The sequence below is a fragment of the Leptodactylus fuscus genome, chromosome 1, assembly GCF_031893055.1.
Source record: "Leptodactylus fuscus isolate aLepFus1 chromosome 1, aLepFus1.hap2, whole genome shotgun sequence".
Classification (NCBI taxonomy): domain Eukaryota; kingdom Metazoa; phylum Chordata; class Amphibia; order Anura; family Leptodactylidae; genus Leptodactylus; species Leptodactylus fuscus.
Genome location: NC_134265.1, coordinates 227,686,656 through 227,699,397, shown reverse-complemented (window position 1 = coordinate 227,699,397; position 12,742 = coordinate 227,686,656). Strand labels below are relative to the sequence as shown.

Sequence of the window (12,742 nt, the reverse complement as noted above, 5' to 3'; positions counted from 1 at the left end):
AAAAAACATCAGGGACAGACTGATATTCTTCAAAAGGTACAGGGAGTGGACTGCTGAGGACTGGGGTAAAGTCAATTTCTCTGATGAATCCCCTTTTTGATTGTTTGGGACATCTGGAAAACAGCTTATTCGGAGAAGACGAGGTGAGTGCTACCACCAGTCTTGTCTCATGCCAACTGTAAAGCATCCTGAAACCATTCATGTGTGGGGTTGCTTCTCAGCCAAGGGAATTGGCTCTCTCACAGTCTTGACTAAAAACACAGCCATGAATAAAGAATGGTACCAGAATGTCCTCCAAGATCAACTTCTCCCAACCGTCCAAGAGCAGTTTGGTGATCAACAATGCCTTTTCCAGCATGATGGAGCACCTTGCCATAAAGCAAAGGTGATAACTAAATGGCCCAGGGAACAAAACATAGAGATTTTGGGTCCATGGCCTGGAAACTCCCCAGATCTTAATCCCATTGAGAACTTGTGGTCAATCATCAAGAGACGGGTGGACAAACAAAAACCTACAAATTCTGACAAAATGCAAGCATTGATTGTGCAAGAATGGACTGCTATCAGTCAGGATTTGGTCCAGAAGTTGATTGAGAGCATGCCAGGGAGAATTGCAGAGGTCCTGAAGAAGAAGGGTCAACACTGCAAATATTGACTTGCTGCATTAACTCATTCTAACTGTCAATATAAGCTTTTGTTACTCATAATATGATTGCAATTATATTTCTGTATGTGATAAAAACATCTGACAAACACACATAAAAACCAGAGGGCAGCAGATCATGTGAAAATATAATATTTGTGTCATTCTCAAAACTTTTGGCCATGACTGTTGTGTGAAGTTTCCACAATCAGTGATGGTTTGGGGAGCCATGTTATCTGCTGGTGTAGGTCCACTGTGTTTTATCAAACCAAAGTCAGCGCAGCCGTCTACCGGGAAATTCTAGAGCACTTCATGCTTCCCTCTGCCCACAAGCTTTTTGGAGATGGAATTTTCATTTTCCAACAGGACTTGGCACCTGTTCAAACTGCCAAAAGTACCAATACCTGGTTTAATAACCACAGTATCACTATGTTGGATTGGCCAGCAAATTCACCTGACCTTAACCCCATAGAGAATCTATGAAGTATTGTCATGAGGAAGATGAGAGACCCCAGACCCAACAATGCAGATGAGCTGAAGACTGCCATCAAAGCAACCTGGGCTTCCAGAACAACTCTGCAGTGCCACAGGCTGATCACATAGTTACATAGTAGATGAGGTTGGATGAAGACATCAGTCCATCAAGTCCAACCTATAAACCTACATTCCTCTACAGTGTTCATCCAGAGGAAGGCCTATGCCTACTGCCCTATGTGTGTCTACTTCCGTAATATATTACTTTGCATTATCCTGTATCTGTATTACTATGCTGCTGTAACATACTGAAATTTCCCCACTGTGGGACTATTAAAGGATTATCTTATCTTATTTCAGGTGGAAAATTCCTTCCCAACTCCAGTACAGCAGTTAGTTTAAAAACCCTGGTTCAACGTGTCTTTAAAATCTAGAATCCATAACCCGTAATATTGTTCTCTTCAAGATAGGCATCCAAGCCCTCTTTGAACTTGTTCAATGAATCCACCATCACCACTTCCTGGGGCAGAGAGTTCCAGAGCCTCACTGGTTTTACTGTAAAGAATCCTCCATGCCACGTTGCTGCATTGATGCAGTCATTCATGAAAAAGGAGCCCCCACCAAGTATTGAGTACAGTTACTGTACAGACTTTCCATTTGAGCAACATTTCTGTGTTAAATAATTTTTTTACAGTTGGTCTTATATAATATTTTAATTCTCTGAGACAATTACATTTGGGTTTTCCTTGGCTGTATGCCATAATCATCAACATTAACAGAAATAAATGCTTGAAAAAGTTCACTCTGTTTATTTGACTCAATATAATATACACTATCTGCCAAAAAATATTTGGACACCCAGTAAAGTTCTGCGGAGGTGGAGTTATTGTCTGGGGGAGTTTCTCCTGCTATGGACTGGGCCCCTTGGTCCCAGTTCATGGTAAACTCTAAACCTATTGCATTATTTTAGATAATAGTGTACTTCCTACTTTATGGCGGTTCTATGGGTCGGACCAATGTTACTTCCATTATGACAATGCCAGCTGTCATGTAGCGAGGTCTACCAAGGCTTTGTACCGTGACAATCAGATTAACAGACTGGACTGGCCTGTCCAGATTCCATACCTGAACCCTATCAAGCACCTCTGGGATGGGTTGGATCGTCGAAATAAGGGGTGCAGCAGCCGTCCAAAATCAGTAAAGGAACTTAACTGTCTTTTCAAAGTTGAATGGAATAAAATACCACTAGCCGTCATACAAGGACTTGTGGAAAGCATGCCCTGGAGAGTTGAGGCTATAATTGTCGATCGTGCCGCTTGGACCACAGGTGTCCAAATACTTATTGGTAGACAGTGTATGTGTTTCATTTTTTCAATTGAATCACTAAAAAAAAACCAAAAAAAAACCCAACAACTTTCTGATGATATTCTAATTTATTGAGATGCATTTGCAAGTGTTGTGTTTGTTGCGTATAGTATTATGTGTGTCTCTCTCTGGACAATGCACAGTGCTACTTCTATTGCCCTGAATTTATAACTAATGCACAGTTGTTCTGTGCTGGGTGTGATTCTCTGTACCGTATTTTCCGGACTATAAGCATGCGAGCGCTCCCTATAGAAATGAATGGAAAAAAGCAGTCCATTCATTTCTATGGGGAGCGCTCGCATGTCGGCTCCCATAGAAATGAATAGGAAGTGTCCGGCAGCCCTGCTGTCACGCCGGCCTGAAACAGAACGTGAAACTTACCCAGCGGTGCAGGGCGGGCGGGCGGGCATTCAGGCCTCCTCTGCCTCCGATGTTCCGTCCTTCTCCTCCGGCGCTCGCTGATAATGGCCGGGGCGCATGCGCAATATCATAATGCTTCTACTGCGCATGTGCCCTGGCCATTATCAGCTTGCGAGCGCCGGAGGAGGACGGAACATCGGAGGAAGAGGAGGCCTGAATGCCCGCCCACCCTGCACCGCTCGGTAAGTTTGACATTCTGTTTCAGGCTTTTATTTTAAAACGGGGGGGGGGGGGGGGGTAGTTTAACCTAACGTTTACGGTTGGGCTCTATCAGCATGATTTTGCTGATAGAGCCCCTCCTCGCCTGCCGAGCGCTTCCAATAGAAGCGGCTGGCACGCAGGGGGTTAAGCGGCCGCTGGCAAAGTCTGCCTGCCGCCGCTTTCAATAAGATATAATGCGCACCGGACTGCGGCTTATAGTCCGGTGCGCCTTATATATGAACCGAGACGGACTATAAGGCGCTCATGGGCAATGCGGCTTATAGTCCAGTGCGCCTTATAGTCCGTAAAATACGGTAATTTCTTTTATTCAGGGCTAGGGGTGATACATCATGTGGGTGACTGACACCTTTCATCTTATTACTATTTCTTGCCTCAGGCAGCAGAAAGGGCTAGGCGCGGTTCTGGCAATGTCATATTAATGCCCATGATTTGGATGTCTATTGAACTCATACAGGTGTGATGGTCTGTCAGTCACATCATTTTGCTATATGGTTTGTATTAGAGCTATGAATTTCCAGAAACATTCTAGATTTATTTAGATGAATGAATGAGCAATGCATAGAGTTCCTCCCTTCATACTAATCTCTATCATAGTCATGCAAAAATAGAGGAGAATAAGACTGTAAATCGACAGTTTACTCTCTGATAAAACACTATTGTTGTATGCTTTGGGTTTCTACATTGACATGTTACTGTAACACTCTGGTAACAGAGTACCGCATGTCGCTCAATAGTAGAGCAATGTCTGAGTGTAACAATAATTGAGTTTCTGCTAGCCAGGGAGGTAGGTGTAGACTACAGAGCCTGCAGCTGAGCCGTTTAACAGACCTTGGAGCAAACTTTGAAGAGTTAGTAATAGTGCTGGCACTAGACTGACATGAGAATCTCCACCCTTCCAGGCATGCTCAGTCACATCCTACAAGCAAGGGGGCAAGAACCAGATTGCTTATGCCGCTTCTATATAAGGGTGAAAGACAGGGGGACAAAGACACCAAGTGACCACAAACTACTGACAGCTGATCCCAAACTTGTGTTCAGCTAGCAAAGGATTGTAAAGAGGGAACACACACAGGAACTGGCAGCACAAAGAAGGACTGTTATGAGCTGGAGCTGTGAGCCTGGGATACACAAGAGAATAAGGGTATAGTACAAAAGAATGCAGCAGAGATAGACAGAAGGGTGGAGGGTGGGGATAGTAGTAACTGCAGAATCTATGTAGTGAATAGGAAGTGTGTATAGAGGGAGGATGTGCTGCTCATAGCCCAGCTTAGAAGGAGAAGTCATAGGACTCTGCCTAAGGTTGTGTATGCATTCATCTTCATAGTATTAAAGGAGCCCTGGTGTACAAGGGTAGAAGACAGCATGAAGTGCAACAGGACTGGGTATCTCCCTGGACCATGGATCCTACTTGCAGGACTGCTCCTTCAACTGTCCTGCCTTCCTCCACCCGCTGAGGCTGATGAGCCCTCCTGTCAAGGAGCCTTCGACCTCTACTTCATTCTAGACAAGTGAGTATAAGAGTATCCGGCTGTGAAGCAGTTAATGAGCATCCTCCTTGGGCTGATCTCATGTGAGTGCTGATCAGATTTCCTCTGGTCTTGAGAGCATTACAGGTCAGGCAGATGTTTGGCCTCTAGCACGCCATCCTCCCCTACATCATAGAAGAGGAGAGGGTAGGAGTGATCTGTGCAGATGTGTAGTGTGGAACTGCTGCTGCAGCACTTCACCGCCCAGGACAGTGTATACCAGTGCTATCCTCATGTTTACAGGAGATCCAAGATGTCTTATAAGCATTGCAGTAAATAGTTAGTGTTTGGTGTCTATTAGGGACACTGTCTAATAGGGTGAAGCTATAGTTGTACAAACTGTCAGAAAGTGTTACTAATGTGGCAGGAAGTGTGTATGGGGGGGTTACGAGAAAGTCAGGGTTAAATGAGTAGTTTTATTGAAAAGAACTTGGTTTTGGTGTAAAGCTGTAGCTTTTTTCCTTCTCCTCACATGTCCTGGACACATTCTGTTCTTTCACACTTTTAGCATTGGTGTATCTGCTCTGCTGACCCATTACACATTCGGCCACCACTGTCCAAGTCAGAGCTCCCTAGAGTCCTAGAAATGTAATGCTCCGAGCTTTAGCATCTGTTAACTCCTTGGTAGCTACACTTTTTTATAGACAGGAAGATGACACATACAGTATAACAGCCACCGTGCAATAGTAAAAAAAAAGATTTCCTACTGAATAGAAATTTCTACTCAGATAAGTGTATTTCTCGTAGAGCAAACTTGAGGCAAACACATGCTTTTCCAGATATCACCTAAATGGTAGATCTTATGATTTAGGGAGCAGCTTGGGTACTAGGCATGTATCACAGTGCTTCTGCAGATTTGCAATTTACTGTCATTCAGCTTTCCAAAGACTGGAAAGGCAGATAAGAACAATCCAAAATGATATTTACTGGTCATCGCATGAAATGTCCAATTCTTCATTTTATTTGTGAAAAAATATGAAGGGAAAATATATAGAAGTTTCGAATGTAGTATAGACTGATGTTCTCTAAAAGTTTTGTTGTGTGTAAAAGTTTGGGCGGTCCCTTCTTGGGTCCCTCAGTGATGGGTTATTCTGTGGGGTTCCCTTTACTGTCATTAGCTGTTATTACTGGGATAAGAGAGAACGTTTTCCTATGGCTAATATAGTGTGGTCCCAAGCAGGGGCTTACCTTTGTTACAGTCATATGCCCTAATAGGGTATTGTGATGGCTCTGCATTCGTCAGTCCACCCTTTTATGTTTGGAGTAAGTCATGTGTGCAGTGCAGATGATGCTTTTATGCTATTACCTGACTACATAGGCCTTCTGGGACGTATGGTTACCAGTAAAGTGCCGTCAATGGCATAAGTGAACCATTGTGTGAGAGCAAAATCTATCCCCAAGAGAGAACATAAGACCAATAGCAGGCATACTCTGCTTTCTAGTGATAAAATTTTTTAAAGGAATGTAGCAGGATTGGAACATTTCTGCTTTCTCACAGGAAAGATTGTGTAACCCCTCCATGAGTTGTGACTGGTATTATAGCTCAATTCCATTGAGCTAAGGTGCAATACCAGACATCCCATGGATACTTGTGCATTATTTTCTGGGAAAAGATAGACATGTTTTTTGTATCCTGACACAATACCCTAAAGAGAGTCTGTAAACACAACTCGAAATATGAGCCCAGCCCCACAGATTGATACGTTAGGGTCACCTGAATCAAACAGTGTTTTCCATATTGTGAAATGGGGCGTTCAATACTGAGATGTCAATGAGCTTTTTGGACCAATGAGGGCATTGCTCTGTCTTCAAAAGGGTAAGTGGCCATCAATGTTCCATAAAACTCATTTGCATATTGACAAAAATGGCAATATCTCAGCATCACATGCAACCTTACCTATCTACCTGTAGGGCTAGACTGATGTGGTGTATTCTGGTGACAGACTCCCTTTAATAGAATATGTAATATGACAAAAATAACAATGGTAATATGGGTTTATCAAGGTCAGCCTTCTATAGTTTATGTAATTCAGATCACTCCTACAATGTAGTGCATCATCCTATTTTGTACCCCGCCCGGAGTAAAAGTATTTTGTTAGTACCTGCAGGTTGGTGCATCAGTATCTCACCGAGTGGTGTGTGTCTCAGACCCATGAATGGGACTCAGAACTTGTTGGTGAATTTGCTGTAGTCTACAACTAAAGCCTGGTACTGTATTTTCCAATATGTTTGACCCACACTCCATATTAAGCCCTTATAACAGTGTACAATGTTACCCACTAAAATTTATTAAGAACCAAATGGCAGATGTAACACAGCTGGCAGCATATAGATCTCTGAAAAGTGTAAAGGCCTGGTTCACATCTGCGTTCGGTATTCCGTTGAGGGAATCCGCTTGGGGACCTCCTGAACGGAATACCGAACACATTCTTAACTAATCGATTTTTTATGTGTTCGGTATTCTGTTCAGGGGGTCCCCAAGCGGACTCCCTCAACGGAATACCGAACGCAGATGTGAACCAGGCCTAAGTGATACAGTATGCTGTTGGTCTTCTATGAAGATTGAGAATCAATGACTTCTTATGGGATCTGGACACAGCAGGACCAGCTAATAACTGTCTAAAATGTATGGGGTCCATCATACTATCCATCATTGGCAGATTTAATAGAGACAATAATCAGTTCAGTTTATCAATATCAGTTGAAGATCCTTTTGATCTTTGGAAGATAAGCAAGTGACAAAGGAGTCTGGCAAAACCAACACAAAAACTATAGGGCAAAACAGCAGTTTTCACATTATAATACATACAATGCCAACAAAAGGCAAACTACCAGTATTCTCATAAAACAATGCATATTTTATAAAAGAGATATAAAAATCCACTAAGTAACACAGAAATAGAAAATAGGGGAAGAACAATATGACTAAACAGCAAAGGGGATGATTGAAGATGATATACAATAATAACACTGTTGAAACTCTCCAAAACTTCTTATATCTATAATTACAACTGACAGCATTCTTGTCTTAAACAATTGTCTATGTATGTATACACCCCTCCAACATGGAGAAATAAATGTCCCATAAAAGAGCTCAAATAGTGTATATAGCGTAAAAAAAGCATACAATAATGCACTAGTATTATACAATATGGTGCCATGAATTTCAAAGTAAACAGGAGAAATAATGAATATAAGTGTTTACCTATTCATCCATCCCCAGCTGAATAACGCGCATTATTTATTTATTTATTTATTTTTATATCTCTTTAATAAAATTTGCATTGTTTTATGAAAATACTGGTAGTTTGCCTTTTGTTGACACTGTATACAGTATATTATAAAGGAGTCTGGCAGCAGCATCTCCCCTTTTCATGAATCAGTGCACATACAGTCAGCGGCATAAATACCACCATAGCAGCTGTTTCGGTTGTAGTAGGGGCCCGGCCATCTCCTCTGCTACATTTATTTTCATATAGGGATTTACTCACTGGATTACTTCAACAGGTGAAGTCCAATTTTAACTTATCTATTGCCACACCTGTCCACTGCTACCTCTACTTAGGCATCCATGGGGCACTGTATATTATATCTCATGCTGAGAACACTATATTGAGTGGGGATCTATAGTGGGGGTACGTACTGTATGGAAAACTGTAATAAGGGCACTTACTGTATGCAAGCCGGTAATAGGGGTCTTTACTAGATGGATTCCTATAATAGGGGCTCTTATTATATGGGGCCTATAATGGGAGCACTGACTGTAATGGGGGGTCTCTACACCATGTAGGCCTGTAAAAGGGCCCTTACTTCATGGGGGCTTGTAAGAGGGACAGTATTTTGTAAGGGGGCCTATAATGGAAACAGTATACAATATGGAGAGCTGAAATTATTGGGGGGGGGGTGGTATTCATTTACATATGAATAACATATCGATTTACATGAAAGTGGGGATACAAAGCTGAATAACAGAGGTATATTTGGAAACTGTAGAATCACATATACAATGTACTGTGATTAGGTGTCTAACCAATTTGCTGCTGATAGGCGCACATGAAAAGGAATGTGGAGCATAATAAACAAGCTAAATTTATCATTCATTTGTTCACAATAACTTCACATTGTTATCTGAAATAAAGGGAGAGGGAATAAGAACGGCCAAATAGAGTCCTAATAAATACTGTATCTGCTGGAACCTGTAAATAACTTCCTGTGTTGATAATAGGAGGTTTTTCAGGGTCCTATATATTGCACATAGTGTACCAGAGAAACTGAGTTGCCTTTACCTGGTGTCCAAAGAATAAGCTTATCATGGCAGAGGTGGATAGCAGTACATAACACATAGTATAGTACTCTACTTCAGAGAGGAGCTACTAGATAGCCAATCAGTGTCAGCACCCCAGTTATACAGGTGCTTTATCATTAAATGCATATACTGATAGTAATATACTATAATTAAATACACTGGTCCATCAAGTTCATCCGATTATTCTATCATATTGATCTAGACAAATCCATTAAAAAAAACCAAAAACGTGGTGGTTTCCAATTTACGGCATTGTATGTTGTATGTGAATACAATGTTATGTTAAAATATTGTAATATGAGAGCATTGTAACTTGAGGGACCACTCTATTCTTCTATCATTATTTACGTGAATACCGAATTCAGACATCAACTCTCACTTTTTGAACTATAATCCATCCAAACTTCAAATTATAACTAAAAAAATTCAAATAACTTTTGCTTTTTTGGAAGCATTTGTGACATTAATATATTTTGTATAATTGTGAAATCTTGTCCTGAAATGTTCCTATTTATATTTACCCTTTTCTCTATTGCCAGCAAAAATCTGCTCACTAATTCTCACTGTGAGTATGGATAGGGTTCTTATGATGCATGTAAGGCTAGAGGGGGATTACTTTAAACAGTTGCATATTGGGCACTATAAAGAGTAGAACAATGGTTCTGGTTTCATGAAGAAGAGGTTCTATACAGTGGCGTAACTAGGAATGGCGGGGACCCGTGGCGAATTTTTGACATGGCCCCCCCCCAACCGACACCGAAGACTTTGACCGACCCCCTCCTCCGCATTCCTACACGCTCTTTTATGTCCCGTAGTCGCCCCTGCACACAGTAGTATGCTCCACTGTGGACACCCATAAACAATTATTATACTCTGGGGTCTTTTCACACCCCAGAGTATAATAATAGGAGACCCAGGGGAATAAAAACATAAAAAAAGACTACTGTTGTTTACCTGTCCCCCGGCTCCTATGCTGTCGGCCTCCACTGTCGTCCTTCTTAAATGACGTCGTACATCACATGACCCGGGACGCAGGCTGGGTTCATGTGACGTCATACAACTAGGCCTGAGACCTGCCCGGATCGTGGAGAGGTTAGTAACAGTGTTTTTTTTATGTTTCTTACCTCTCCCTGGCCTCCAATCATTATACTCGGGGGTCTGCAAAGACCCCAAAGTATAATGATAGTGTTTGGAAGACCCACGGTGTCACTTACCGATCCGGGCCCAGCCAGGATCGGTAAGTAAATAGGGCCGTAATGGCCTATTAAACGGCCTATTAAAAAAAAAAAAAAGCGCAGCGATAGCGGCTGTCACCGGGCCCCTAATATCCCGGGCCCTGTGGCAGCTGCTACCACTGCTATCACGGTAGTTATGCCACTGGTTCTATACATATATACAATTTCTATATTCTGACTATGTTTTTAGCTGCACACAACAAAATTTGCCCCAAGGAAATATCCCGTAATCTACGAGTCTCCACAGAGAATGAATTAGACCACACAAGAAAAAATGTTTTTTTTATGTTTTTAGCTGGCCATATGTCTGAAAATCATGTAGTTAGAAAGGTGCTATTGGTAGCATATGAACGCTGAAAAACTTAACTTTCATATGGCACTAGATCCACTGCTCTGTGTTTCTGCGTTATATACAAGAGCCTGACCATCCATATCGTACTCCTAAGTGAGATGATTTTTGCTGGCAATAGAGACAGGGTAAAGAATAAGGGACAGAAAGTAAATTTCAGCACAGGGTGTCATGTAAAGGACCAGTCTGTTAATAAAGAAACAAAATGTATTAATATCACAAATGCTGGCAGAAGATCAAAAGTTTGTAAAAGTTTAGATACTTTGTGCCTTCCTGAAAATCTGGCTCACTGACAGATTGAGGTTTATAGCATTAACAGTCATGGCCATAAGTGTTGGCTCCACTGAAATTTTTCCAGAAAATGAAGTTTTTTTTTCCCCCAGAAAATTATTGTAATTAGACATTTTTTATTAAACATATGCTTATTTCCTATGTCTTTATTGGACAACAGAAAAAGACAGATAAAAAAAGGCAAATTGGATATAATTTCACACAAAACTCACTAAATTTCAATTTCACACAAATTTTACTCCAAAAATGGGTTGAAAAAAATTGATGGTACCTTTTTAAAATTGTGGGTAAATAATTTCCAAGCATGTGATGCTCATTAAAACACCTGTGGCAAGTAACAGGTGTAGGCAATATAAAAATCACACATGAAACCAGATAAAAAGGAGAGAAGTAGACTCAGTCTTTACATTGTGTGCCAGACTAAGCATGGAAAACAAGAAGAGAACTGTTTGATAACTCTAGAACCAAAATAGTGGAAAAATATCAACAATCTGAAGGTTACAAGTCTATCTCCAGAGATCATGACGTTCCTTTGTCCATGGTGCACAACATAATCAAGAAGTTTACAACCTGCCAGCAGTAAAATTTCCTGAAATATAGTTCAAAAAGTAATTAGAAATGGACAGAAACCAAGCTCTAGTGTTCTGACGTGGACAGCAATGAGTCCCGCACCTAAATCCCATTGAACACCTGTGGAAAGAAAATTGCTGTTGGGAGAAATCACCCTTCAAATATGAGAGACCTGGAGTAGCTTGTAAAAAAAAAGAAAAAAAGAAAAAAAAAAAGAATGGTCCAAAATTCCAGTTAAGAGGTGTAAGAGACTTGATAGGAAGCGATTGATTTCAGTTATTTTCTCCAAAGAGTGCGCAACCAAATATTAAGTTGACGGTGCCAGTTATTTTGGAGTATTGCATGAAATTATATAATTTTTGGCTTTTTTTCTGTTTTTTTTGTGTTGTTCCAATACACACAAAGAATTAAACATGTGCATAACAAAAAATTGCAATAATTTTCTTGGAGAAATACCAGTACTTTATTTTCTGGGAAAATTTCAGGGGTACCAACACTTACATGACATAGTAGAGGAAAAACAGGGAGAGTAGCGCTCCAACTGCTTGTTTATCAAATCCACAATTTCACCCCAGAATCTCCTCCAAAGACTTGGGGAAAGTATTCGCTTTTCCGAGATGGGAGAATGGGCTTCAAATATGTGGAGTGCCTTTAGGCCAGGGTTGCAATTTTTCTGGGACAACCGGTCGTCGTGAAGACTGATCGCGTGATACAAGAGACCGAGTTGGAGCATATAGCTCCTAAGCCCAGGGTAATGCCCTCCTTTCGAAGAACTTGGTGTGACACATCTTTGGAATGTGTTTTAACAGGCTTTATTGATGTACAGAATGCCTTTTGGGGTATGATTGCTAGCATGCAATACACACCCCTTCGTCAGATCGCCGTGTGCAGGCCCCGGTCTCCACTGAGGCGGCCGCTGCTCGGTTTCAGCCTCCCTTTTTCACCTATTAGCCGCTGCCAGGCCCACACTCAAGCAAACAAGTTGGCGACTGTGCCCATTCCTGCTGCACAAACAGCGTAGACATGAGTGTACACTTGCTTGATTGTTGAGATGACTCAATGCCAGGACTTTCTTTGGAACTAACTTTTTCCCAATGGATATGGCCTTTTACCATGAATATATGTAATAGACTATAAATATGTTGTAAATCTCTTTAATAACAATGCCCTTTTAATTATTAATTTTGAACCTTTTTTAATACTCTGTTTCGGTGAAATAATAATATAGATTTTTATTTTTATTCTGACAACTCTCTCTTCTAGGTCATGCATATTTATTTTTAATTACTGTTAATTACGGTGAGCTTTAATATATTGCGCTAGCCGTTTTTCCTTGTATCT

At 41.1% G+C, this 12,742-nt stretch overlaps 1 protein-coding gene across 1 annotated transcript in view; it reads left to right on the top strand.

Annotated features, from left to right (window-relative positions):
* The first annotated feature begins 4,060 nt into the window (after positions 1-4,060).
* Positions 4,061-12,742, top strand: part of ANTXR2 (ANTXR cell adhesion molecule 2) — a 155,668-nt gene continuing 146,986 nt past the window's right edge. The window contains exon 1 of the mRNA XM_075283884.1: positions 4,061-4,632. Coding sequence (XP_075139985.1) covers positions 4,487-4,632 — 146 coding nt within the window. The 5' untranslated portion in view covers positions 4,061-4,486. The remainder of the gene's footprint in view (positions 4,633-12,742) is intronic.